Raw genomic sequence first — 25439 nt, forward strand, 5'->3', positions numbered from 1 at the left:
TTCTTTTCTATAATTATAAAAAATAAAATAAAAAAAAAAAATTTTGAGGTTTCCATTTCATATGATATACTCGACGTACAATAAGTCCTACGAAATGTAAAATTTTCAACTCATAGAAATCGAGATAATACATAGCAATAATAAACCTGTTAGCGAATATATATATAGAGAGAGAGAGAGAAATTATTTATTATTATTGAAATGTGAGAGAAAATATCTAAAAGTGGGTTAAATATATTTAATTTTCACATAACACCTGTCTATTATGATATTATTAGCATATATACCCCCTTGGGGCATTTTTAGAAGAGTAAAAGGACAAAACGGATAATACAATATTACTTTATTGCATATATTTGCAAAAAGTAATTTGAGATATATTTTTGCTCAATTTTTAAAGAATAAAGGGGTTAATAGCACACTTTTTAAAATAGATGGTGAAAGTGCTACGTGGATGTACTTTACACATTTAAAGTATTTGTCATTATAGATTTTAGAGTAAAGTGCAAAAAAAAAAAACCCCTGAACTATGTTTAAATTTTTAAATACCCCCTCTGAATTATATTTTTTGCACAATGTCCCCTGAACTATCACATTTTGTTGCAAGATGGCCCAATGCCTAAACTATATTTTATTAAAGATAATAAAAAATAATTTAATAGGAAATGACAAATTTAATAAGAAAGGGTAAAATAGTCTTTTGTAATGGGTTTGTCCTTAATTGTAATAAAATAATAGTTTAGGGGGACAGTTTTTAGTTTAGGAAGACTATTTACAAAAGGGCAATAGTTCAATAGGATTTTTTACACTTTACCCTAAGGAATATTATAATTATGAAAATGCCCTTTAAAATAGTTTTTTGGAATGGATTTGTCCATCCAATTGTTGCAACTTTGAGACCAAACTCCTAAAGTAATATTATAATTACGAAAATGCCCTTTAATAGAAATTTATGAAAGAGCAAATTGCATAAACTACCTTGGACTATCATATTTTTGCAATGGGACGGGTACGAGAATCTTTTTTGTTTGAACGAGTATGAAACACAATAATAATAATAATTTAAATAGAAACCGTCTCTCGATGGGATCTGATAAATATGTAATCGGGGGACAGAGTATGAGGGCCAGTATGGTCAGGGGCGGAGCCAGGATTTTGAGGTTGGGTGGGCCAAAATTATAAACAACATTACCTAGCTAGAACTTTGGAAAAATATATATATATTACGTAGGCAAATATATTTTACTATTTATTATATTCATACAAAAATATATCTATTTAAACTTTTTTCAATTTATTTAAATAAAAAAAAAAACTAGTTATTTAAAGAAATTTTTTATCAAACGTTCTGAACAAACACAAATAAAATTTATGCCAAAATTATAAAAAAAAAAAATTCAATTAAATAACTCTATTTATTTACCGAAAAGGAAAAAATAAAAATAAAAATAACTTTAAAAAAAATGTAACAATTGAAAATTTAACAAAATAATAACAATGATAAAAAAAATAAATAAATAAAAACACAAACAAATTAATAAAATAAAAATTTAGATTCTTAAATCATCGATTTTTGTTGATATTCAAAACTTCAAATGAAATTTTTGTTCTTGATTTTTTAAAAATTAATTTCTTATAGAATTCTTATAAAAGCATTTCAATAAAAAAATAAAAAATAAAAAAAATAAAAAAAAAAAAGTGTGATGGAAAGAATCATGTATGAGATGAAATTTTAGAATAATAAGGTTATGGAAAGAATCGTGCTTGTAGTCACATTAAGGAAAAAACGGTATTTGAGTTGAAATTTTAAGATAGCCACATTAAATTTTTATGTGAATTAATTTTTATCGGGATTCTATAGTCGTTAATTAAACCACTATATAAACTATCTTTTGTTAAATTCTAATTAAAGAAATAATTTTTTTTCCTTAGGGGGCAAGTATAAATTTTATACTATATGTACTATATTATTTTATCCCTTCCCTCCGCCCCTGAGTATGGTTTGGGACTGCATTGTCTTGTGGTTAGCCACTGTAGATTGCGAGAGGAAGTTAACCACAAGCTTGAACAAGTAAGTTTACACTCCTAAGCTTGAAAAATAAGTTTAAATAGCATTACTCATCTCTACATAAAACTTGGTAAACTCAAACTACCTCCTCTTGCTCTGGTTCTAGTTTTGTTGCTGGCTTCCTCCGGCTTACCTTGTATTCTCCATAAAAGTCAGAGGAGAAACCCCACAGGCACATGGCTAAGGCAATGCCCTTGTCTGCATTGAAGCTTTCCGGTAAGAACATTACGGCGAATATCTGTTGGACCGGAAGTAGAAGAGATGACACGAGCCCTCCCAAGAGTGATGTTGAGCAGAAGATCACACCAAGACTTCCTATAATCAAGAATTGCATTGCAACTGCTGCCAACACTAGTACCATGTAGTACTTGCTCTCTCCAAGATCATATTCTCTTGCCTCTTCTGGAATAGCCTACACAAATCACACTAGGTGTTTGGAAGTTAGAAAGAAATCATATATGTACATGAGTTCCTCCAATATATTTCGTAAGCAAGTAGAACTAGAAATGCCAAATAGGATGCTGATGGGAAGTGTTGAGCCTATAAATATTGTAAGCCTTTTTTAGGGGTATTTTGGTCTATTCGCACTTGTTATGTCGTAACTTGTAACGCTTCATATTTATTCATTCTCAACTCTCTTATATTTGCTGTAAAATCCCTACAATCTGTGAACGTATAATAATTCTTGAAATAAACAGTGTTTGATATGTGTTATGTTAATTTTGGCAAAGCAACTCCAAGTCAACTTTGTTATTTGCCACAATGCATTTGTTTCTTGGGCAGATACAGCTTGTGTAATCACATCCAAAGCATCAACCCAAAAAATAAAAAATAAAATCATAGATATAATTCAATTGAAAAATGATATAATTTACGACTTTATTATATCGGTTATGCGACAAACCTGATGTGAAAATTAATGGTTAGAATAAGTACTTAGAAAAGAGGTTCTATTGTTTTTAAAAGCTGGCAAGAATCCCCTTGTTAGACTCTATTGATTGGAGTAACAAAAAAAAATCGATCAGTTTTTGTAGCAATACTCAATTCAATTTCATGGCACAACAAGTACAAGAAGGGCAGAGAAGAAGCTTGGTCACTTTTTCTATCTCGAGTAGAAAACAGAAAGTTAGACAAAGTGGCATAAGAATTATGATTTAACCCTGGTGCAGAATAAAAAATAACCATTTGAAGTGGTAGTTTGTAGTGGCCAGAGTTACAAATCCTTTCACCATAACTATCTTTTAAGTGATTTGTAAGAGAAGCTTGTACAAATTATGAGAAAAGACTACAAATATATATAGTTAATTTATAGAAATTATGTCTAATTTCACTTCTTAACATGCTTGCACAATGGCTTATTAGAGGTTCTGTGCAATTCAGGAGAAGTTGCACTTCTTAACCATTTCACTTGCCTGGAAATCCTTGTTGATGATCATGGGAACAGTGCAAAACAGAGTGGCAAACATCGACACGATGAATTGAAACTGCATGACCAAATTAAAGGTGATGGCGACGCCAGCCTTCAAGTGAGTATACTCCACTGCAGGCATAATGAATCCATGGAGACCAGCAGCAGCAATCGTCATGAAAAACCCCAACAAATATTTTCCATTAGACACTCCACTAGGACGATCTCCGTTCATGTGAAGCCCCAGAACAACTGATCCAAAGGTCATCAAAACCACAGCATTGACCGAGTAGTGAGTGAACTTTTGCTTCACAATGAAAAACGCGAAAATGGCTGTGAAGGCGAGCTGAGTTGATCCAAGAAGAGAAGAAACCGAGATGGGAAGGTAAGACAAACCAAAGGTGTAGAGGTAGCCATCAAGGCCGAGGAGAATTCCCAACAAGGCACCAGCTGCAGCAAGCCTCGGTGTGACCAGCAGCGTGGTGGCTGGTGTCGTGGCTCGAGCTTGTGCATAAGAAATGGCAATGGGGAAGATCAAGATTGGGAAGCCAGCACTAAGTATCCAAGCACTGAGCCATCTCCTCTTTCCTCCATGCAAATAGTAGAGCCTTACAAGCAAAAGGCCAGCTACTTGACCAATTGATATCAATAGACAGTTCAAGAGTACAAGCAGTGCCTTAACAGGCTTGCTGGTTCGGCCCATTGTTGCCTCCTTGCTTTGTGCACTCTCGGTGATCAAGTGGGTGAGAATGAAAATGAAGTGCTTGTTTATTTATCATGGAATTACTAGGTCAAACAGGAATGTAAAGATTTGCATATATGTCTTCTAAGATATTATCACAAATAGAAAGACAACGAAGTAATATGGTCATGCCACACAGAAAAACACAGGACAAAGATTAAAATACACTGTCACACTCAAGTCAATTATTGTTGTCACCTAAAATTTAATTTTCTCATCTGTTTGTTGGGCTGCAAGACAAATAGACAATGTTGAATCCCATGCTTATATTATGTCAGTATTTCATGAGCATTAAAGTATTTTTCGCTGTGTCATAATCGGGAATGTTACCCAAACCTGGCAACCCAAGAAGTGAGGGTTTCAGTTTCATCTCAATTTTTCAAGCATTTTTGTTATATTACAACTATCAATTGTATTATAATGTGGATTATGCAAGGCTCATAATAACCAATAATTCCAACAATCCTAATTACCGAAAATAAATAAATAAATCTAGCAATTCCAGATTCATAGAAAAATCACAAGAATGATAAATTATTTTACAATTGTAACAATGATACAACCCTCAAACAGTACGCATTCATAGCGTCCTTATTACATCCTCACTGAAAGAAACATAGAACAAACAGAACTCGACAATTATACAAGGATGGACTTGCTAATTATTGTCAAAAGTCCTGCAACTATATAGTTAGCTGCTAAATAATGTCAATGATCTATCTGCAAAATGCTTTTGAAGTATAATAAAACATGTTATATGTGCAGCACAGGCTTGCAAATCCATGGCCGATGCTCCCAAGGAGTAAAACGAAATGACGGGACTAATCAGCAAAAAACTTTGTAATTATTCAAATCTCCCCACACTATTTCCTCAACTTCCTCCCATGAACTCACCTTCTTAACTTCTTTCCATAGACTTAAAATGGATCCCAAGACATTGTCGTCATGTAAAATACAATAGCACCTGTATAAAAATCAAATCGTTCAAGTGAATTTTAACAAAGTAATATCAACTTAAACACTAACCGCAACATGCAGATTGAAATTATGATAGTGTAATTTGGAAATAAATGACGAGTTTCTTTCAGCTTTGATCATTCAGATGAGAATGCTCAAAACTGCATTCATAACAAGGATGGGCAAGCTTATTCAGAGCTATAAAACAGCACACTTGAAATATTAGAAAACTTCTGCTACAACAAATTTCATGCACCAAAATAAAATAATTTGATTTAATGTGACATGACACTACCCGTGTAATGGATACCAGCAGTTGGATTAATAACTCATTTAGCAAAGAAAGCAGTTGTATGAATAACTTAGTAATCCTTCTGCCATACTGCCCATATGTAGGACATTTACAACACCTACACAAGGATCACAACGGAACAAGCGCACCATTATTGCATCCTCCAAACCACATAACATCCCAACAGGGTGGAGGCACATCAACTTTGTAGCCAAGAAAAATGCTTCTGAGGTACCCCCAGTCTCAAAGCAAACATCAACCAGGAACAAATAAATTGAGATGGTCATTGTGAACCTAATTTAAAGGAACTCAGAATAGCTTCATTTGAGGACATAGAAGAAACTTATTTGGTGTGCCAAATGTTCATAGAACTTTAGAACGTTAAGAGCATCTGATTAAAATGGAGACAGTAAACCAAATGTCTCATTTATCATGATTATTTCAGTGGATACAGTAAGCTAAGATTGCCAAGTTTTAAATGATCTCCAGAACAAGTCAAGTAACAATATTCTGAAGAACTAGGTTCAGAAAACACAGCATATAAGCGTATAAAGAGGTTAAACTCACATGGCTCGGTATGAGAGTCGTCCAAACTTACTGCAACTTTTTATTGATTCATGCTGTGATATTCTCACCAATGGAAGTTTATAGCTTTCTAGAAACTGCATCAGAAGGCGAGAATCTCCTCTAAAGACATCCAGATGTATAGGAATCAGATCACAAATGGGATCTCCTGCAAAAGAAACAAAGTTCAGTACAAGGTGATGGAGATGAGGTTCTAAGAAAAACTTCTACTAGAACATGATATTGTAGTGCTTTTGTGTTCTATAATTCTATTTATTTGTGTTGGTTGACATAGATTGACTACTTCAGTTGCCACGTAGTTTAAAATCTGGTCATTTGTTACAAAAGGCACTGCAAAAAAAAATCACAGCCAAAACTTTAAACCCTCAGCATTAGTACATGACATTCTCACAAGCAATAAACATGCCAGGTAAGAATCAGAAAGGAACCTTTGGAAACCGAAGGCCCAAAAATACTATTGTGTCATTAAAAAATTAACAATTTTACACACTTATCACTAAGTATATCATACAAAACATACAAAAGCATATAAATCGCACTGAACAAAAACAGCATCCAGTAGCTGCATATAAATGTCACAATTGGTTAAAACAATAACAACATGAAATCGCAAATTAGCCAAAATTTTATATGAAACCAGTTTAGAACACTAATTTCTAAATCAACAAAAGAAAACTTATTCTTAGGATGACTGAAGTGATTATAATACAAGGAAGAGATGGAACTAGAAAATTATAAGGCTCTTCATCAAAGGGAGCATGGAAGACAGTTGCATCAACTCGGATTTTGACAAACATGGAGAATTTACAATACTTCTGCAGCATCTGTGCCAATTGACCAAAATAATGTTGCAAAAACATCTAAAATGAAAAATAGTTGAGCAAAAATACGGGCAGCAGTCTTTATGCCAAGGAAAGAGGTTAATTCCAGAAGTAGAGTACAATGATGAAGTTGTAACAGCAGTTCGTTCATGTATTCACCTTCTTACATCTTTTACTCTCTTTCTTATCTTCCATTTCACTGTGTTGTTTTTGTTAAACCCTTAAAAAGTTTCCAAAATAATGTTACAAATCCATCAGAACGTTTGGTCTGGGAAGACATTTTATCCCATAATCAATCCAATAGTGTCAATCTAACTTCAGGAACAATAACAATGATCCTGACATACCATGCTATCAGACCGCCACTTACTCCAAGCTTTTATTTCAATAAATAATAGGGGTCAGACCAATTCCAACTCAATTAAGAACATACCTATACATGAAAAACTAACTAAATCAATTAAAAGCACTTACCAAAAGACAGATCACTGAAATCAAGGATGTGGCTAGGATGCCATGAATTTTCACTTTCACTGCGATTATGACCATTCACAAAACCATTGTCCATCAGGCCAGCATCTAGGGTATTCCCTGTTGAGCAAGAACTAACCCGACATGATTCCATGTGAATATTGTCATCCATTACATCTGTGTGTATCCAGGAGAAAGGTTTACAAACTTTTGGTGGGCCGTTTTCATCCTAAAACATATAGAAGGAGAACTGATGGAAGTTACAAAACAAATATAACAAAAAATATGATACTTTACAGTAAAATATAATAGATTAGGTAAGACCTCATAGATATTGAACCACTTTTCAAAATCATCGGGGATATATTCATTAACTTTCTCCATCAGAATGTTGGGAATTGGATTGCCCCTACAGGTCACAATAGGAAAACTTCAGAGGAGTCATACTGCATACTTTGTGGGAAAATGCATAAATGGAACTCATTCATATTCTCAGAACTGTGAGACTGACATTAGTACCACTAGTGAGTGAAAACAAAGAATATATCTATTTTCTGACGAACATGGGCATACCATTTAGTTATGCGATTTATGATATCCTCTTTCTTTCTGGTCAGAGTTCGGACGAAAATTTTCCTTTCTGCTGGAGCATTAGGTTTTTCAGTGACAGCCTCCATAACCTCATCATTACCGAACAATTCCATTTTCTGTTTAATAACGGAAAACGTAGAATCATCCAAAGATGGGACTGGCAAAAGATGAAGGGTACGGAGCTGATCTCCCAAAAAGGAAGCCAAATTTAGCATATCTTCCCAAGACAAGGTATCCCTTCTGCAAATAGGACATAAGCAAAGTCAAGGACGATTACAGAACTGCATGCACACTACTTTCAAGGTATCAAGAAGGCTACACTATGAGAAAAGTAACTTACAGCTCAGCAAATATTTTCCCCTTGCATCTTTTTGTTACAATATACGGCCACATCCTTGAGCATCCAGTGGAACTAACTGATTCATTTATTGACATTCCAGCATTTCTGTATTCAAACTGCTTTTTGCTCCAAGCACCAAATGGAAAATCAACTTCCATACAAATTTTTGGAATCATCTTACAGTTAGCAATCACATCAGGAACTCCTCTGCCATCCCAAGGAACAATTGTATATGACCCATTTTCAAAAAAGATAATCCCACTTGCTAAAATACCAGGAACATGATTTTTCAGAGGGGAGTTAACTTGGCACAGTAGACTGTAAAACTCAAGCTGTAAAGATACATATACATTTTAAATTTATGAGATGTGGGCAGGTACCAAAACCACTACTCTAAGAGACAAGAATCCAGAAAAAGAAGTTTATACCTCAGTGCCTAAAGAATGAAGACAAGCTTCCAGCCCTCCTTCAACATAGATTTTAATTACATGGTCATCAACAAGGTAAACCTGTTAGCAAATAATAGAACAAGTTACAAAAGGTTAGAACTGATACTATAATTTTCCAGGAACAGAAATACTTGTTTCTCTCAAATATCATCCTTTGTTCTTTTTTTCTTTTTGATAAGTACGATTGTATTAGAAAGCATTCAAACAGGGAACGCGGCCCACAAAACAAAAGAACAGCCTAAGTATCATACTTTAATTTCATTAGTTATGCTTTTCTATGGAACAGCTAAACTAAAATAGTGGCCTTGTTTTCTTGGTAACTCCAGGACATTCAATTCCATTAACCATACATATCTCCCAAGGTAAAAAATGTCATCTTGTAATTCTCCCCCAATTGAAAATGGAATTATAAATCGTTTCATCATAGATCTCCAACCTTTTAGGCTTTCCTTTTACAAACCAATTTGACTGACTCAAAATCTTTTGTTACTAAAGTTCTAAAAGTTTCTGAATCAACAGATGAAAACTCCCAGAATATTAAGCATTTATGTATTGCAAACAAGTAAAGAGAAAAAGCTGTAGGTTTCGCAATGAAACAGATATGCCAGTTAAGTTTATCTTCAAAAAATCAGAACTCATAACAGAAAAACTCACTTACAGGATTGCTACCCATGCCAACAGGAAACTTCTCGTCATCTGTGGGGAAAGGCAACTTATGGAAGTCGCAAATTTTTCCCATGCACTCGGACCATTTGCCACAGTTCAATGCAAGAGATGCTCCCTAGACCATTACAGAACATTAGATAGTTAGATGTGAAAGATACCTTTAGCCCTTCACCTTTCCTAATATAACTTAAACAATGAGGATGTCTTACGAACAGTGCCCATCCATAGTACATAAATAGTCATGTTCTCATGCGTGGGCAGGGCAGATGCCAAGGTGTATGGGTTGCTGGCTGGATGTAAGGCCACTCAACTGTTCAGTCTTTAGTAAAAAAAATAAAATAAAATACTCCCTCTGTCCCAAAAAGAGTGTTTCTTTTGGGGAACCGTGACTCTCACAAATTGAAGAGTCGCGATTCCCCAAAAGAAACACTTTTTGGGACGGAGGGAGTAAGTAGGACCAGTGATGCCACTCTTAGGGTGGGGGTGGGGTGGGGGGGGCTCACACAGGAGAGAGAGAGAGAGAGAGAGAGAGAGACTGCTTGGCCAAGGTGACCTTTGAGGTAATAAATGGACAAGTGGAGCTCACATCACCCATGAAATAAAAAAAAAATGGACCTTTTAACTGCCTTAGCAATTAAATTTTGCTTGCGTAAGATTTAAAGACACCATCGATTTGAAGAGTTACAAGCACAAAGAAGCGGCAAGAAGAAAAACTTGTACCTTCCATATAAGGTCTCTCAGTCCTGGTTTTCCAACCCAAAGCTTCCATAACCATTCCCTCAGTTCTCGTTGTCCTATGCAGTTGCCTGAGCTCCATAAGGAACTGTAGTGATCCCTCTCTTCATCCAAAAACTTGGCCAAATAATTTATATCATAAGAAAATTTTTGATTAGGCAACTCGTAACTTTTAGAAGCACTGTTTGTATCAGTTTCATAATTTGTATCCTCTACAGATTTGCAAACTCTGACCCTCTTTTCTTTCCTAGTATGGTCTGAGTGGGACGTCAAATTATCATCGGCATACAAAGTATTCTTTTCAGCATCTTCAAAGCTGCCTTCATCAAAGGCAAGCAGTCCAGCTCGGCAAACTCCTTTATGTAGAAAACCAGGAGCCATGTCCAGACATACAAATTCAAAGTTTTTTGAATTTACAAAATTCTGTGTAACAGCTACAGTGGTTTCCAGATTTAACACGCAGTGCCACCATCCACTTGGAACAAAAATTGTCTCACCGGGCAATTGAGTACATTCTATTGGTTTGTCTTCATCAGCAAGAAGAGGATAAAAATCTAGCCACCACTGTGAACAAAAGGGTACGATATAATGTAACTTGAACAAAATGCACTAAAGTAATACAAAATTCACAAGAAACTATGATGGTTAGATGCAATTTTACACAACTACAGCAGAGTACCTGCAATGATGATGGAGTCTCAACATTGACATCACCATCTTCGTCATTTACATGTACAGTCACACCTAAGGGTACTCTTCCTGGAGGATACAAAGCCCACCTATTCAAACATGATTGAGGCATTGCCTTTTTCAATGTTAGCTATGTGAAGCAATAACAAAATGGGAAAAATCCAAGCAGTCAATAATATAGAGAAAAAACATAACTTGCAGAAAATACATGATGCCCCCTTATAGGCCTTCGACTGTTTATATTTCAGTACACCTGTAAAGTATTATTAAGCATGACATCTGCAAGAAGATGACATGGCATCTCATATATTTTAGTTATTAGACCTTATAAGGAGTTTTTGCTTTAAGAATATTGACATTATTTCATTTTCATAAAGTATAGGGTTTTAGACATAAAATTTGGGAGTCTTATTTGTTTCTATGTTCTCTTTAGAAGGTAGTTTATGTTCTCTTAGGGTTTTATAAAGTCTATAAAGAGTCCTCTTGGGCAGAAAAATGTGATAAGACTTCTGGAAAAAGATCAATGATGGTGAATATTTGGAAGAGCCTTGAGTTCTCTCTCTCTTCCCCTTGTCTTCCCTTTCTTATCATTCTCTAACTCTATTCCACATCTATAGACATGGAAAGACTTGAAGTCCAATTTCTCTCCCTTTCTTTCTTTCTCATTATATCATAAATAATAAAAGAAGTAATGGAAAAAGTCAGCTTGCCGTATTGGTCCGCCACGTTTTTGAAGAAATTGTAAAGAGAGACAAGATACATCATATGTAAGCACCACCAGGTCTACAAATCGATGTGTTCAGTAATGACGTGTTAAGTTGGAAATGTTATTAATATTATATTCTTTTTGATAAGTAAAGTTGGAAATGTTATTAAATAAATATTCAAAAGATGTAGAAGTTCAAGTTTATAATTTTACTCCTCTTTTTGGGTAAGAATGGTACAAGAATAATTTTTCGTTTTCTCCGGTGACATTGTAAGAGGTAATGTTACCACTGCAATTCTGCTTACATATGGTATGATTAACAAATTAAGACAAAAACATGGACTGATTGGATTGAGTTGTTATAAGCCTATTAGTTGCACCATCCCCAAGCCCAACCCAACCTAAATGCTAATATGAGACACTCAGTCTAAGTTCTTGAGCTCAGGATGGGACGAGTCAGTTGGAAAACACAACATTGTCCAATATGCAGAAATGTTGCAAGCTTTTCCTTTTTCTCTTATAGTCACAGTCTTGGTCCAAACTATTCATTTCTCAATTTCCTTGGTTCCAAAAAATTTTATTCCATGAAGGTAAACACGTGAACATATTGGAGCCTCATGATTTTATTAACGAAAGGAAAATTCAGTTATTTAAGAAAATAATAATAATAACAATAAAAAGGACACACAGACATAATCTCCATGAAATTTTTGTTTCCCTGAAAGATTATCTGGAAAAACTGAATATGTTTGAGTAATTAACATTGCTCAAAGATCTAATTTCCGAAGAGGAAAAAAAATGCTCAAAGATCAGGCTCTTTGGAGGAGCATAAAAATTGACCTGGCTTATCAAATGTTTCAATTTTATATTCTTCACAGGACAAGGGGCGAATTTGATGCATGAAACATCATGTTTTGGGAACTCGGACTTACGAGGAGTAAACATGGTGAGATGATCTAAAATTTGCAGAGCCTCACTAACCACAAACAAGCTTAAGTAGTAACAGGTTTTATATGCATGAAATAGTGTGTGTATATATTAAAGTGGTTCATTCACTATGGTAGGACCAACGCATGGGACAGATTTTTCTTCAGGCAGATCAGTATTAGATTTACCTTTTACGGCCGCACAGAAGAGTATTCCAGGCACTCGTAAGAGCTGGATCAACATGCCAAGATGCACCAGACCTCTCTGGCCCAATAATGAGCCACCTAAAAGGGGGTCGGTGATCTAAAACATCAAAAAGGTCTTCTTGGAATAGATGAGGCACACTATACTCCTCCAGCAAGCCCGGCGTAACTTCCCCAAACTATATGCAAATAAGTTAGAGCAGTTCAAAATAAATATATACAACATTACACAAAAACAAGTGCAGGCAAGGTACCTTTTCATCAAAAATATAGAGAGGATCCTCATCATGTTGAGTTTGCATGTACGAGACATAATCCCTGAATTTCATAGTAATTTTCCTAGAACTCCTTTGAGAAATCCTAAATGCCGTGTCACCGTAGTTCAGCAATAATTGGTCAATTCCCCATTTATGCCTTGCTGGCCACGTTTCGGCCAACCCAGAAAGCAAAACCTGGTGCAGAGAGCAATAACATATGTGAACAAAGTAAACCATAAGGTGATTATGAATAATTAAGCTCATGAAAGAACATTTATTAAGGGTTGATCATAATAAAAATCTACTATGACAACAGTTATATGAATAGGTGTTCTATTTTTGCTTTCAATTTTTTTTTATAGATAGTATTGCTATGATAACATTGTTAAAAAAACAGAAAACATGTGCACAACCAGTGACAAAAAAAAAAAGAAGAAAATGTATGAAACCAATGCGTAGATAAATATAAAAATAAATGTCATATAATATCAGTGGGGAAAAAAGGGACCCAAAAAATTGATGGATTAATATAGCTAAAGACAAAATATATATATATATATATATTGACCCATTGTTTCATCTGAGGAAATGTTGTTTTATCTATCAAAAAAAAAAAACCGACAGTGAAAATGTTATTTCCACTATCCCACTTTCTTTCATTTGAGTTTTATACCGGTTTTTGCCCATCATACACACGATCAAAGTCTTCTAAGGAGAGGTCCTTCTTTCTTTCCACATTTCCATTATCAACGTAGAATCCATGTAACGAGACATAGCAACGGTAGAATCTCCTATACAAGAATAAAGACTGGAAACCTGCAGACGATTAATATACCATCAACATTACCAAAAATAGCAATTATAGTTAAAAAGCAGCAAAAAACCCTTAGGACGATATTTGTTACCGTCGAACTGCAGTGGTTTTCTGTGGGGTTCCACATATTCGTTTGGCAAATGCAGCCTGAAATAAGCATAAGGAGTGGAGGTGGGGAAGAAAAGCTTGTCAGAACCCCTAGGAAAAAATGATGAAGAATAACACACAAACAACATTTTTCCAAATCCAAACAGTAAATAAAAGTATGAAAATTTGAAAGCCAAATCCTAAACATACTGATGCACTGCTGTTTTCTTCCAGGAGCCTTTGTACTGAAGCGGACCACTTACATTGTTAAGACATAGACTCATCCACAGTGGTTCTTCATTGCATAGTATGTACATCACACTGCATATTTAACAGAAACAAAATCATACAAAATGAAAATGAAAAACAGGAAATAAAAAGAAGGAAGAACAAGAAGCAGACATTTCTTCAACTTTCACTAAAATAGTGGTGGCAGACAATGTGAATAGGGCCAGTTAAATCCAACTACTATAAACTTACTTATAACGTAAAATTGTAAATGAAGGATTGCAATACAAATGCATTTTTCTATGAAATTGCATTAAGGGGCATATGTCACATAAATATATACGAGTATAATGTTAAATTGTGATTCCACATGTATAAAAATGCTTCATTGGGAACCAAGGGAGAGTTAAAATAAGTTCACTATTATGGTACTAAGAAAATAATTCTCTAGTTGTCTAAATTATGAGTGGTAAAGAGTTCATCAGCAACTTCAGTTCATCAGCAACTTCCACAAAAGAATGACTTAAAATGACACAATTATTTAACAATTGTAGACATGTAGGATCCATCAGTAAATGAGTGAGGCTACTGCAACAACTTTTAAACTGATATCCTACAGTAATGTGCATGCATATTCTTTTTCATTCTTAACCAAAGAATTTTCATTCTTGAGCAAGAAAACTCGCTGCAAGGTTTCATACACGTATATAAAACATTCAACAATAACAGTAACAGTTATTTCATCATCCTAAATTTCACATGATGGCAGAAAATCAGCCTCGTTGAAAAGCAATTCAGTCATTCAGGTGTTCTCTCTTCTCCACCTTCTGACCCCATTGGTCTTATGGCCACCACATTAGTCATTACTTAATTAATTTCTTAATAATTTTTTAACAATACTACAGCCTACCCCTAATCTTCTTCTGTGTTTCCCAGGTTTCCAAATTTTGTTCATTTCAAAAGGATACAGCACGATAGTGATGTATTAGCATAAAGAATTCTTATAAAATGGAACAAGACAAAGCACATAAATACAAATGTATTGATACATATGAATTATATTTATGCTTATCTATCTATATGTAGTTGTAAAGTCGCAACAATATGACTCCTCCCCACTTCTTGCACCATCTCTTTGATAAAACCTTCACAGCCTTACGTTTGCTCCTGAATATAATGAACTTCTTGTAAGTGTTACAAAAGTCTTCAGAATTATTTTTTGGTAAATCCCTTACAGTTGTACTTATTTCCTATGCTTATATATAGTCATACAAGGACCATTAATTGGGGAAAAGAAGGAACTTGCCCTATCAAACAACATAGATTGAAACTGATGATAACAATTTTGTGCAACTAAAGTTACAGAATAGGTACCTTTGTCCACACCTTTCAACACCTCCAATTGTTGGAAACAACAATAATGGCAGTTTTTACTTTAAAATAAATGTGTGTGTGTGTGTGTGTGTGTGTGTGTGTGTCTAAACATCCAAAGTTTGTGATGATGTTTAAGGGAGCATCGAAGATGCTATTTCAAGCCAACATCCAAGATGTATGAAATAAACGATCAAGGGTGCCAAGTTCATGTCCAACATGGACGCAGCTCCTTTGAAGAAGTAAACATTCTTTTCAGCTCAATTTCTCATCAACTTCCCTTCACATATTTTCACCAATTGCAGAACACCCATACCTTTTAAGGCAATGGCTAAATATTTGATTGACTTTTTACTCAGTTTAATTTTTTCTTTTTCTTTTTTTCGAATCTTCCAAGGCTTTTTCTGTCTCAACTTGTTGGCCTTGATCATATTAGCCCCACTTCCACAGGTTTCTTTTTTCTTTTCCTCACTACGACTACAATAAACACCAAAAAATTGCAATCCTCCCTGAAAATTGTGATCCTGTCCACTTCTTTCTTTAGTCTACTTCTCTATCACATGCTCCAAAGGAAAACAAACAATAACTTAACAATGCCAACTAGCAAAAAGCTTTTCATTCAGCTAGGTCCAGTGCATATTTTCATATGATACATCGATGGCAATCTATTTGCTCATTACAACGACTAATTACTCAATGCCAACCCGAAAACAGCTCACTATCCACTACGGCTAGGGCACATATTTTCACATGATAGTCATTAGATTCAATCATGGCAACAATGCAGATTTATCCAATTAATAAGTTCAAAAAGTTATCATTTCCTGATCCTACCCATAGCTTGCTTAGTCAAACAATTTATCATTCAAAATGGAATCCTATAGCCAAAAATATTTTTTTTTTTTTTTTTCCTAGTTGATACTCACACACCCCCTCCACGAAAAATCTTATAGCCAAAATTCTCATCCCCACTTCCATTTTACGTGCCCCCAATCTGCTTAACAAACATCTCTAGCAAAATGGAAAAAAGTTTGTTAACAAATCACAAGACAACAAATTATTGGGTCTAAACCTTATTCATCTGCATTTTAGTAATATATTCACACATACATGTGTGTGCACTTGTTGAATTATGACCTTTCTTGGAGTGCAAATAATTAGACATGTGTGCTGCTAATTTTATTTTTACTGGGCTCAAACAATTGTTAATGACAGTCTTATCTACGCAGAGACAATATCAGCTAGAAATAATTCAAAATCATATTCTTCTCAAAACAAACTAGCTATCTCGCAGCAATTAAGGGGAAATGTATAAATTGAGATCCGAAGAAGATGGTGAAATTGATATATATATATGTATATATGTGTGTTTGTGTTTGTGTGAGAAATAGGATTGAGATATAAAAGAAAGAATAGAGAAGTATGAAGTATAACCTGCTAACGCAAGAAAGACGAGCGACATCTGAAGGAGAGAGATAGAACAAAATAGCACATATGATTTCATCTGGAAGAACGACGAAGTCTCCGAGAGCGTCAGGTCTTCGATCTTGGGGCACTGGTAGGGCATCATTACAACCCTCGTCCACCTCCATGTATGGATCCTAATGTGAGAATAAATCGATAACAATTCACAATCTAATTCAGCAGTCTGTCCGGTTTTCTCTTTCTTTTCTAGAGAGAGAATAGAGAAGAGAGAGAGGCGAGTTTTCTTGCAAAGAAGTAGAAATTACGCCACCGCGGCCGTGCTTTATCTTTCTTCGTTTCTTAGGCGCGGTTATACCGCGTGCACTCGGAATACGCCGTGTGTACCGTTAGTGTGTGCGTCTCTCTCTATATTTGTGGGTTTATATTATATTATATATATATATATAGCGAAAGGTAAAAAATAGTACTTGTCGAATATGTTGTTTTCGGACATAATTGCATCTTAAAATGGCCTCCTTTGTTTTTTTTTAGTCGCATAAGAAAATTGTAGAAGATATTTCAGAATTTTTGTTCATGATTTAACGAGTTTGAATTTTTCTTTATCCAGTTGGCGAGAGTTGCGGGTTCAAGGATTTAATAAATATATTAATTCATTTGTGCTTTTTTGTATTTTCTTGGGTTTCGCTCCCCTCTTGATCGTCTTTTAATAATATTTTTTTATTTATCCAAAAAAATAAATATATTAATTCATCATTTGGTAATTTTTAATGATTAGGTATTTAGTAATTTTGACTTATTTTAAGCTTTTCTTATCTTTTTAGTTTCATCATGCATATGTTTTAGTTTCTGATTGATTTTCTTATAATGTTAGGTTTCTCTAGGGTTAAGTGTAGAAAATTCTCTCATGATATATAAAATGTGCAATTACCTTTTTATTATTTAAAAAATTCCCCTAAGTTTTTCAATTTGTGCACAAATCATAATTTTGACAATAAAATTACTAAATTAACATTACTTTATCATTAACAAAAATAAAACAAAAAACAAAATATCAAAATTATCCTTAAATTCATATATGGTTTTCCTTCTCCGTCTTCCATAACTTAATAATACTTTATATAATTATATATATATATATATATACACACACACACACAGAATCTTTTCGTGTATATATGTATACTTTATTCAAACACCCATCACACAATCTTTCATACATATATATATATATATGTATACTTTATTCACGCACCCATCAAACTTATTTTTTATTTCATAGTCATAAATAAATCCAACTATTTATAAACACTCTACACAAATGAAAGTTGTGCTATCAGCTGATACTATGAAATTTCTTGGGCCGCTTGCTAATTACGGGTGCTCATTTTAGAGAGAAAAAAAAAAATTAGAGATAAATACTATCAACTACATAGAGAAATTTTATAGAGAGATATATTATAATTTCTTATAGAAAGAGAGTTCTAGGAATGAAAGTAAAATATATAGATTTTATAGAATTAGAAAGAATATTTGTTAGAAAGATTATGTCTCTCTCTCTCTTTATATATATGTTGAAATAAATAATATTCTAAAAAATTTTAAAATGATGTACGGAATCTCACTTGATAAACTAAATTAAATATAGTATCACAAAAAATAAAAAAAATAAATAAAAATGATGTATTCTTGATAACAGATTGCTAAACGACAACATATAAATATTTAAGACAGAGAGAAAAAAATATATATATTAGAGAAAGATTTTTATGAATAGGTCTTCAAGCACATCCAAACAAACTCATTAACTGTTCAAATATATACAAAATTGGTAGGGACACTCTTGTTACACAAAATGGGTACTTTTGGATTTTTAAAAAACAAGTGACATCACAAACACTGTTTTTCAACATATTTATTCAACAAGGGGCAATTTGCTCAAAAGATAGATAATACAGAAAGTTATATGCACTTCTTTTTCTTTTTTCTTTTTCCTTTTTCTAATGGAGGTGTTTTTTGCACATTTTTTATATAGCGAAGGTTTTTTTGCACTTAACACTTATATAAATCATGTCTATACTTTATGAATTTAAAATTATTTATTGTTAATTCATTCATGTTCATAACTTTCACTCCTTCAAAAAAAAAAATTTAATAAATAAAAAATTCGAAGAGGAAAAATGGTAATATGGATATGCTATAATTTGTGCTGTTAATTTATGTAAGAGTGCAGCTAAGAAAGGGTATCAGGATCATTTAATAAAAAATACTTAAGGCAATGTGGTATTTTACGATTAAATGTGATAGTTTATGAGGTTTTATGCACAAAAAATAATTCAGGGGGGTTATTTGAAAATTTAGACATAGTTTAGGGGGAATTTTTGCACTTTACCCTTCTTCTGTTTTTTTACCCAAAATTTAACTACAACTGTGTGTGTGTGTGTGTGTGTGTGTTTTTCCAGCAAATAGTTCATTTTTTCAAATAAAAGAATTTTGCAGGTGTGGGATGTGTTAATTAGCTCAGCCCAGCTTTTGGGCTACTGCTTTTAGCTTGCTTACCTGTCGATGACCGGTGGTTCGACCTAGAGTAGCTGTGTAGGTTTGTGTCTAACTATCCCATTGGGCCCAAGTTGAAGAGTCGAATCAACTATTTTTTACAGTAATTTTGTAGTTCTAGCCTTCTAGGATCATTTGAGTCTATAAAGCGAAACACATCAAATTTGGATCCAACCCAAAATTTACTGAGATCAACAGCCCAATAGCTTACATCACCTACAAAAACAAAACAAAAAAATGAATTTTGCATGATTATTTATTATTAATATAATAATTTCAAATACGCATTTGTTACTGCATGATATTGAACCCTTACCTCTCGCTGTGGGAGGCAAAGGAGATGCTACTAGATTATATTAGTTGATGTTCTAATATTTTTATATATTAATTTTCTCAAAACCCCAATTTAATTTGAATATCTTTAAATTTTAGATAATTTGTCTATATTTTAACATTTATGTATTTTCTATCTCAATTTATAAATCAAGATCCTCTCATGTACAAGGAGAGGTACAATATTTTCCAACAGTGAATCAAGACAATGTTATTTTGATGTTGGCACAATATCTCAACTTATTACATTGAATGTAACACAAATATATTCTCATCATTCGAGAATTAAGATGTGACAATCATGCAAATGCTACTAGCAATAATCTTTGTCTAATATTTTCTATTCTTACAATTGCGGGTTGGATTTAGGCCGAGAGATGCAACTTGGATGGACTAACTCAAACCCAGACCAACCTCAATACGATTTTTATAAGTTTAGACAACCACTTTTATAATTAAGGTATTGTTTTTATTAAAAAAAAATCTAACCCAAATTGCACTGGACCCATGTTGAGGTGTCAACGACATGAGCCCAACCCAAATCCGAATTAACCATTGATATAATTTATAATTTTAAATGTATATTATATAGATTTATACTTCTGATCAACTTCTTTTTAAAAGTTTATTTTTCATTTAATCTTAATTTGTAATCTATTACAGAAATATTTTGGAGCATGAAGACTCCTTGGACCGGGATGGAGAAAATGATGAAACACATAAGGAAAAGTATATATATAGATGGTGGGGACCACAGCCTGATTGCTGAGCTTCTTTTTGGACACCATTCTTGGATGCCACGAAGCACTGTGAAATATCCCAGATTTTCAGAGAGACTCAGAAAATCCACGTCACTAAAATATTCTTATGTGGATAAGGGATGCATATAAATAATTAATAGTCCATAACAATGCAAATAAAAATATATGGGATCCCACCACTTAAAAAATTAGGAGGATTCCACATGATTATTCTTATTACTATTACTTTTAAAAAAGAGAATAACAATTTTGTTTATTAGTAATATTTTAGTAACACTCCAATCAAGTATAGTTTTATATGATTTGTTATTAAATTTCAGTGATAGCATTGTTGATTAGATTTGTTATTAAATTTCAATAATAGCATTCTCTCCACGTGTTAACTCTTTAAACCTCACGTATTTTTTTATTCAGTGTGTAAAGGATTAAAATTCGTTATTATGTTTGGAAGCATTGAATTGATCATTTACATTTAAAGTTGGAGGGATCAATTTGGTATTCCCAAACATTAAAAAAAAAATAATAATAAATAAATAAATAAATAAATAAAAATGTATTTAACCTAAAAACGTGTCTTGGGTCTACGGAATTGCAGAGATTTTACTATGAAAAAACATTGACACATAATTAACAAAATGTCAAGCGGCTGTTAAGGTTTACTTCAAAGCCAAAACTTCTTCATATTCAACCTTTTGGCTCTTTTGGAACAACATTGGTGAAGCTAACACATTGCCAAGATTGAAAACTATAGGCACAACCACATAGCTTTTGTAACTTTGAAACTGTAACCATCTGCGAGGAAGGGTCAATTATATATCATACCATTCATTGAATTTATTTCTGTGAGTTGTCAATTTTCATGTCGGTGGCAACTGGATAATTTTTCTTTGTTGCATAGTGTGTGAATATGCATGTAAGTAGGGGGTTTTGAATTTGAATTTCATGTGAGATACCAGTTAGTATAATGTCTAATTTTATGAATAGGTGTATCTGTATTCAAGTTCACGAATATACCTGTATTCATGTTCTTTATTCAAAAAGAGAAAATTAAATTATATATTATTTTTTATAATTATATTTAGAGTGCCATCTGCACTTACTAATTCAACGGCTAACACTTCTTACCTTTTATATATATATATATATATAAATATCTTTTAACCATGCTAATACTGATTTGGTAGCAGAAAAAAAAAAAATATATATATATATATATATATATACATATATATATCTCTCTTTCAACCACGCTAATAGTGATTTGGTAACAGAAAAGATCGTCTCTCTTTTAATTTATCTTTGTCCACCACGTGCAGCACATAATTTGAGGGGAAATTTTCTAAACCCTCCAATTAAATGGTCAAACACAAATCTCAATAGTCTTTGGGCTTGTAAAAGTACAAGATCCAAAGACACGAATCACATGTAATCATGTGAATTCTATCTAGCTAGTCTATAAAATTATCAAATGAGCCCATAAACAAGGTCTTTTTTTAATGTAGTAATTAACAAAGGAAAAAAAAAAAAAAAAAACAAGAATGGAACAAACAAACGTCTCCCAAGAGACATTCCCAGGAGCATTGTGCCTACATGAAATAAACACCCAACCCCCCAACCCCCCCCCCCCCCCCCCCCCACTTGCATGCCCAACTGACCCTTTTAGTTTAATGCGAGCAACATTGTCAGGGCACTTGCATTGGTATCAAATTTAACATATGGCCTGCAAAGCTAACCAGCCATTCAAAACCTGTGTCTCCTGACTCCGCAATAGTCATGTTTTCTTATTTCATATTTCTATTTAAAGTATGCAACTTCAAAATTTTGCACTTTTGCTTTGAACACAACTAGGTTTAGGCTAATGAGTTTAATCTATACTTGGCACCAGAGCTAAATTCTAGTAGATGGCATTCTTGTAAGATTTGCATTCTTACAATAATAGATACACAGACACGGACCTCCAATGGAATAGTAAGTCTTGTTTCGTCTAGTTCGGGTTACACATTACAAAAAATTCGAGACGTTTAGCAAGTATCCCAAACTTTTTGTAAAGTACATCCCAAACCGGATGGAACAAGATGTACTATTCACGGGAGAGGATTTTCTTCAACGCGGACACAGCTCATAAGGAGGGTAAAATAAAACAACACAGCTTCATTCCCATTCAAACATGTACAACCATAAAGCACTGCAAAGTCCCAAAGTAAAAGCAGCATGCAAGTACTACTAGCAATAGAGTGAGCAATACAATGTCACAAGGCTTAAAACTTTAAGGGGATGGTGGCCAACCATAACCATTGTCCTCATCAAATCCTTCATAAAACCTCAGCTCCAGCCTTTCCTCATCATCATCCCACATACCATCAAAGCTCTCGTAGTCATAGAATGAGTCTGCGTAAGACTCATCCGAGCAATCTTCTTCCCAATCATTCTGCTCGTAATGGTCCACGACATGAGGCCCCAACACCTTCAATTTCGGGAACTTGTCCTTGACATACTTCTCGTCAAGCTTCACGCTCCAGCATCCTCTCAAATCCAAAAACTCGAGCTTGGGGCAGCTGGAGATAATCTCAAGAACGCACTCAGTATCGATAAGAAGGTAAGCCATCTCAAGTTGCTTGAGCTTTGGCATTGTTCTGGCAATGGCATAGGCCTCGTCCTCCTGTGAGAGCATGCCTTCCATGTCTAATGGGTGCATGTTACGGCGCAGTACTGCTAGCAGTTTACAGTGCTTCCCAATGGCCTCTAGAGCACGAGCGCCAATCTTACAACAATAGCTCAAATCTAAGAAAGTGATTGTGGAAAGCCTCCCGGAAACCTGTTCAACGATTAAATCACTCATGTCGCTCCTCAGCAGTCTCAAGTTCTGGAGCGCACCAGCACTAGCAAAACCCATTAGGTAACAAGATCATATCAATATGGGCTACGATAACGGATCAATCTCAATTCAGTATCAAAAAATGATATGCGACTGAACCAAAAGAGCATTACAAATGGTTACAAGTAAACCGAATAGCATTACAATTGAACTAAATGGTTAGGCCAGACCCTGTGTAAACCAAAAAATCATCTGACCATACCACATGACAATCAAACTCGGACTAATGGTTTCATCCGATTTCTAGCTCAACCAGTGAATTGACTATCATACCAAAAATAAGCACCAAAATTGGGTTAACATGTTCATCTGATTCCTGTCAAAGCCAGTGAAATTTGCAGGCATATAAAAAAGAACTCAAAACTTGGAATAATTGAATGTCACAAACTAGAGCCTGAACTAGTGAGCTGTGCAAGTAACTTTGCTTATACCAATAACATTATGAAATGAAAATGGCTGTGTCATGAAATAATGCAATTTTGCTTACTGCTCTGCAACGAAGGAGAAAATGAGATCGTTGGGGAGGCCGGAAACGCAGAGCTTGCGCAGCGAACCAGAGCTTCTTGTGATGAGCATTCGAAGCATTCGCTCAATGTTGTCGGGCTTAGATCGATTGCTCCATTCCTCAATGTCAATTTCTTGCCAGCAATAAGGCCCCATCACTGCTTTCCTCCATGATTTGCATACCAAGGGGACCACCGTTAGCATCTCCTGGAGGGAGAGATTGCTAAAGATTAGCCCCAATGCATCCGGTATTAGCTCGTCCCACCGCCGAAAATCAGCACCCTCTGCTTCCATCTAAACCTTCATAACCAATTCAAAATGCAAACACCAGTTCCAGAGTTAGTCCCATTTCATCATAACAGCATTAGATCAACAATCCAACCACAAACAACCCGAAAAATTCGGGGCATAAACACTTATTCATCAAATTAATATAAATATTATACATTTCTATACATACATACATAGATCTCATAAAAGAGACACATGTGAATGCAGAAACCAAAGATCAAACAAAGAAACAGAAACCAAACAAACCAAGCATTCTAGGGAACAGAAAGGAAGTGTGAAGAGAGAAAAAAAGAGGGGAAATGCAAAACCTTATCCACTTTCACTCTTCAAAATCCCAACTTTTTTTAACAAACTACCAGAGAACTGAAGCTTCTACAAGGGGGGAAAAAATAAATATTATACAATAATTAATCAAAAGACTCAAGGTTGGGAAGCATAAACAAAAGAAATACATGAAAAACACCAAAACCCAAGTTTCTATTGCTAGAAAACAGACAAGAAATCATTGTTTCACAAAGAAGAGGAAAAAAAAATGATCCATCCTTGTCAAATCAAACATACCAATATGACCAAAAGTTGCAAGAAAATCATTACAAGAAGAGATTTTTTCCCTCAACAACACCCAATAACAATTTTAAAAAAAATGGTCAAGTAACCAATACCAAAATGAAGAAGCAAGTGACTCAGATCAAGAAATCAAACACCCATAACCAATAAGAACAAGAGCATCATCCAAGTCACTGTAAATATGTGTATATATTAAGGAAAAAGCAGGAGAAATAAGTCACCAAGCGAAAAAGAGCTCAAAGACTGTTTTTTAAAGACACACCGAATTATCCGCCAGAAACCAACGGAGAGAGAGAGGGAGAGGAGAGAGAGAGAAACTAATAAGCTTACCTAACAGCCCACAGAAGCACTGCAACACCCAACAAGAAGATCAGGAAGAGAGTAAAGACGAGTAGGAGCTATACAAGGCCTAGTGTGAGATAAAGAGAGTGTATTTTGTCAAAGAGGGCTATTGCCACACCACAAAATGCTATAAACCGAAGATTACAGACGAAATGACGAATCTGCCCCTGAAGACAACTCACCCCTTTCGTTCCCTTCTCAACCAACAACAGTCGGTAGATGAGGCTCAAAAGCGATAACAACAATTCGAGAAAACCGGAATCAAAAACTCTGTGTACGCATCCAAAGCGATGTTAACTTCACATCTTCCATTCATCGAAAAACGAGGTACATAGAGAGAGAGAGTAACAAACAGTTTCAGGTAGAAATTTTACATTTTG

At 34.3% G+C, this 25439-nt stretch overlaps 3 protein-coding genes across 7 annotated transcripts; all 3 read right to left on the bottom strand.

Moving 5' to 3' along the window:
• Nucleotides 1-2144: 2144 nt before the first annotated feature.
• LOC132277700 (purine permease 3-like) lies at nucleotides 2145-4179 on the bottom strand. The gene is made up of 2 exons (XM_059779547.1): nucleotides 3481-4179; nucleotides 2145-2480 (listed from the first exon to the last, which is right to left on the bottom strand). Exons 1-2 carry the CDS (start codon nucleotides 4177-4179, stop codon nucleotides 2145-2147), a joined length of 1035 nt encoding a protein of 344 aa, XP_059635530.1.
• Nucleotides 4180-4701: 522 nt separating this feature from the next.
• LOC132280100 (lysine-specific demethylase JMJ21) lies at nucleotides 4702-17236 on the bottom strand. 2 transcript variants are annotated; one of them, XM_059782224.1, is made up of 16 exons: nucleotides 16843-17236; nucleotides 14020-14130; nucleotides 13814-13869; nucleotides 13582-13724; nucleotides 12906-13103; nucleotides 12637-12830; nucleotides 10805-10904; nucleotides 10111-10689; nucleotides 9383-9505; nucleotides 8704-8784; nucleotides 8276-8607; nucleotides 7918-8175; nucleotides 7669-7753; nucleotides 7348-7573; nucleotides 6035-6200; nucleotides 4702-5182 (listed from the first exon to the last, which is right to left on the bottom strand). In XM_059782224.1, exons 1-16 carry the CDS (start codon nucleotides 16998-17000, stop codon nucleotides 5044-5046), a joined length of 2949 nt encoding a protein of 982 aa, XP_059638207.1. In that variant the 5' UTR covers nucleotides 17001-17236; the 3' UTR covers nucleotides 4702-5043. The 2 variants fall into 2 exon arrangements, with proteins under 2 accessions (XP_059638207.1, XP_059638208.1); XM_059782225.1 differs by lacking the exon at nucleotides 16843-17236 and having other exon boundaries at nucleotides 14073-14106.
• Nucleotides 17237-22611: 5375 nt separating this feature from the next.
• LOC132278767 (F-box protein FBW2-like) lies at nucleotides 22612-25162 on the bottom strand. 4 transcript variants are annotated; one of them, XM_059780649.1, is made up of 3 exons: nucleotides 25048-25162; nucleotides 23843-24159; nucleotides 22612-23359 (listed from the first exon to the last, which is right to left on the bottom strand). In XM_059780649.1, exons 2-3 carry the CDS (start codon nucleotides 24151-24153, stop codon nucleotides 22747-22749), a joined length of 924 nt encoding a protein of 307 aa, XP_059636632.1. In that variant the 5' UTR covers nucleotides 24154-24159; nucleotides 25048-25162; the 3' UTR covers nucleotides 22612-22746. The 4 variants fall into 4 exon arrangements, with proteins under 4 accessions (XP_059636632.1, XP_059636635.1, XP_059636633.1 ...); XM_059780652.1 differs by lacking the exon at nucleotides 25048-25162 and adding an exon at nucleotides 24980-25003; XM_059780650.1 differs by lacking the exon at nucleotides 25048-25162 and adding an exon at nucleotides 24813-24967.
• Between the last annotated feature and the right edge of the window lie 277 nt (nucleotides 25163-25439).

Source organism: Cornus florida, unplaced genomic scaffold, assembly GCF_030987335.1.
Source record: "Cornus florida cultivar Cherokee Brave unplaced genomic scaffold, ASM3098733v1 CherokeeBrave_3.0.0_Hap2_Chr10, whole genome shotgun sequence".
In the NCBI taxonomy this organism is placed as follows: Eukaryota; Viridiplantae; Streptophyta; class Magnoliopsida; order Cornales; family Cornaceae; genus Cornus; species Cornus florida.

What these genes read in the sequence shown, in the direction of transcription:
- LOC132277700 (XM_059779547.1), bottom strand. Translation starts at nt 4,179, where the DNA reads ATGGGCCGAACCAGCAAGCCTGTTAAGGCACTGCTTGTACTCTTGAAC. An exon ending in TCATCAACAAGGATTTCCAG is followed by an intron (nt 2,481 to 3,480) that starts GCAAGTGAAATG and finishes TGATTTGTGTAG; the next exon opens with GCTATTCCAGAAGAGGCAAG.
- LOC132280100 (XM_059782224.1), bottom strand. Translation starts at nt 17,000, where the DNA reads ATGGAGGTGGACGAGGGTTGTAATGATGCCCTACCAGTGCCCCAAGAT. An exon ending in TTTCAGTGATCTGTCTTTTG is followed by an intron (nt 6,201 to 7,347) that starts GTAAGTGCTTTT and finishes TTTCTTTTGCAG; the next exon opens with GAGATCCCATTTGTGATCTG. An exon ending in CGACTCTCATACCGAGCCAT is followed by an intron (nt 5,183 to 6,034) that starts GTGAGTTTAACC and finishes ATTTTTATACAG; the next exon opens with GTGCTATTGTATTTTACATG.
- LOC132278767 (XM_059780649.1), bottom strand. Translation starts at nt 24,153, where the DNA reads ATGGAAGCAGAGGGTGCTGATTTTCGGCGGTGGGACGAGCTAATACCG. An exon ending in TTCTCCTTCGTTGCAGAGCA is followed by an intron (nt 23,360 to 23,842) that starts GTAAGCAAAATT and finishes GGGTTTTGCTAG; the next exon opens with TGCTGGTGCGCTCCAGAACT.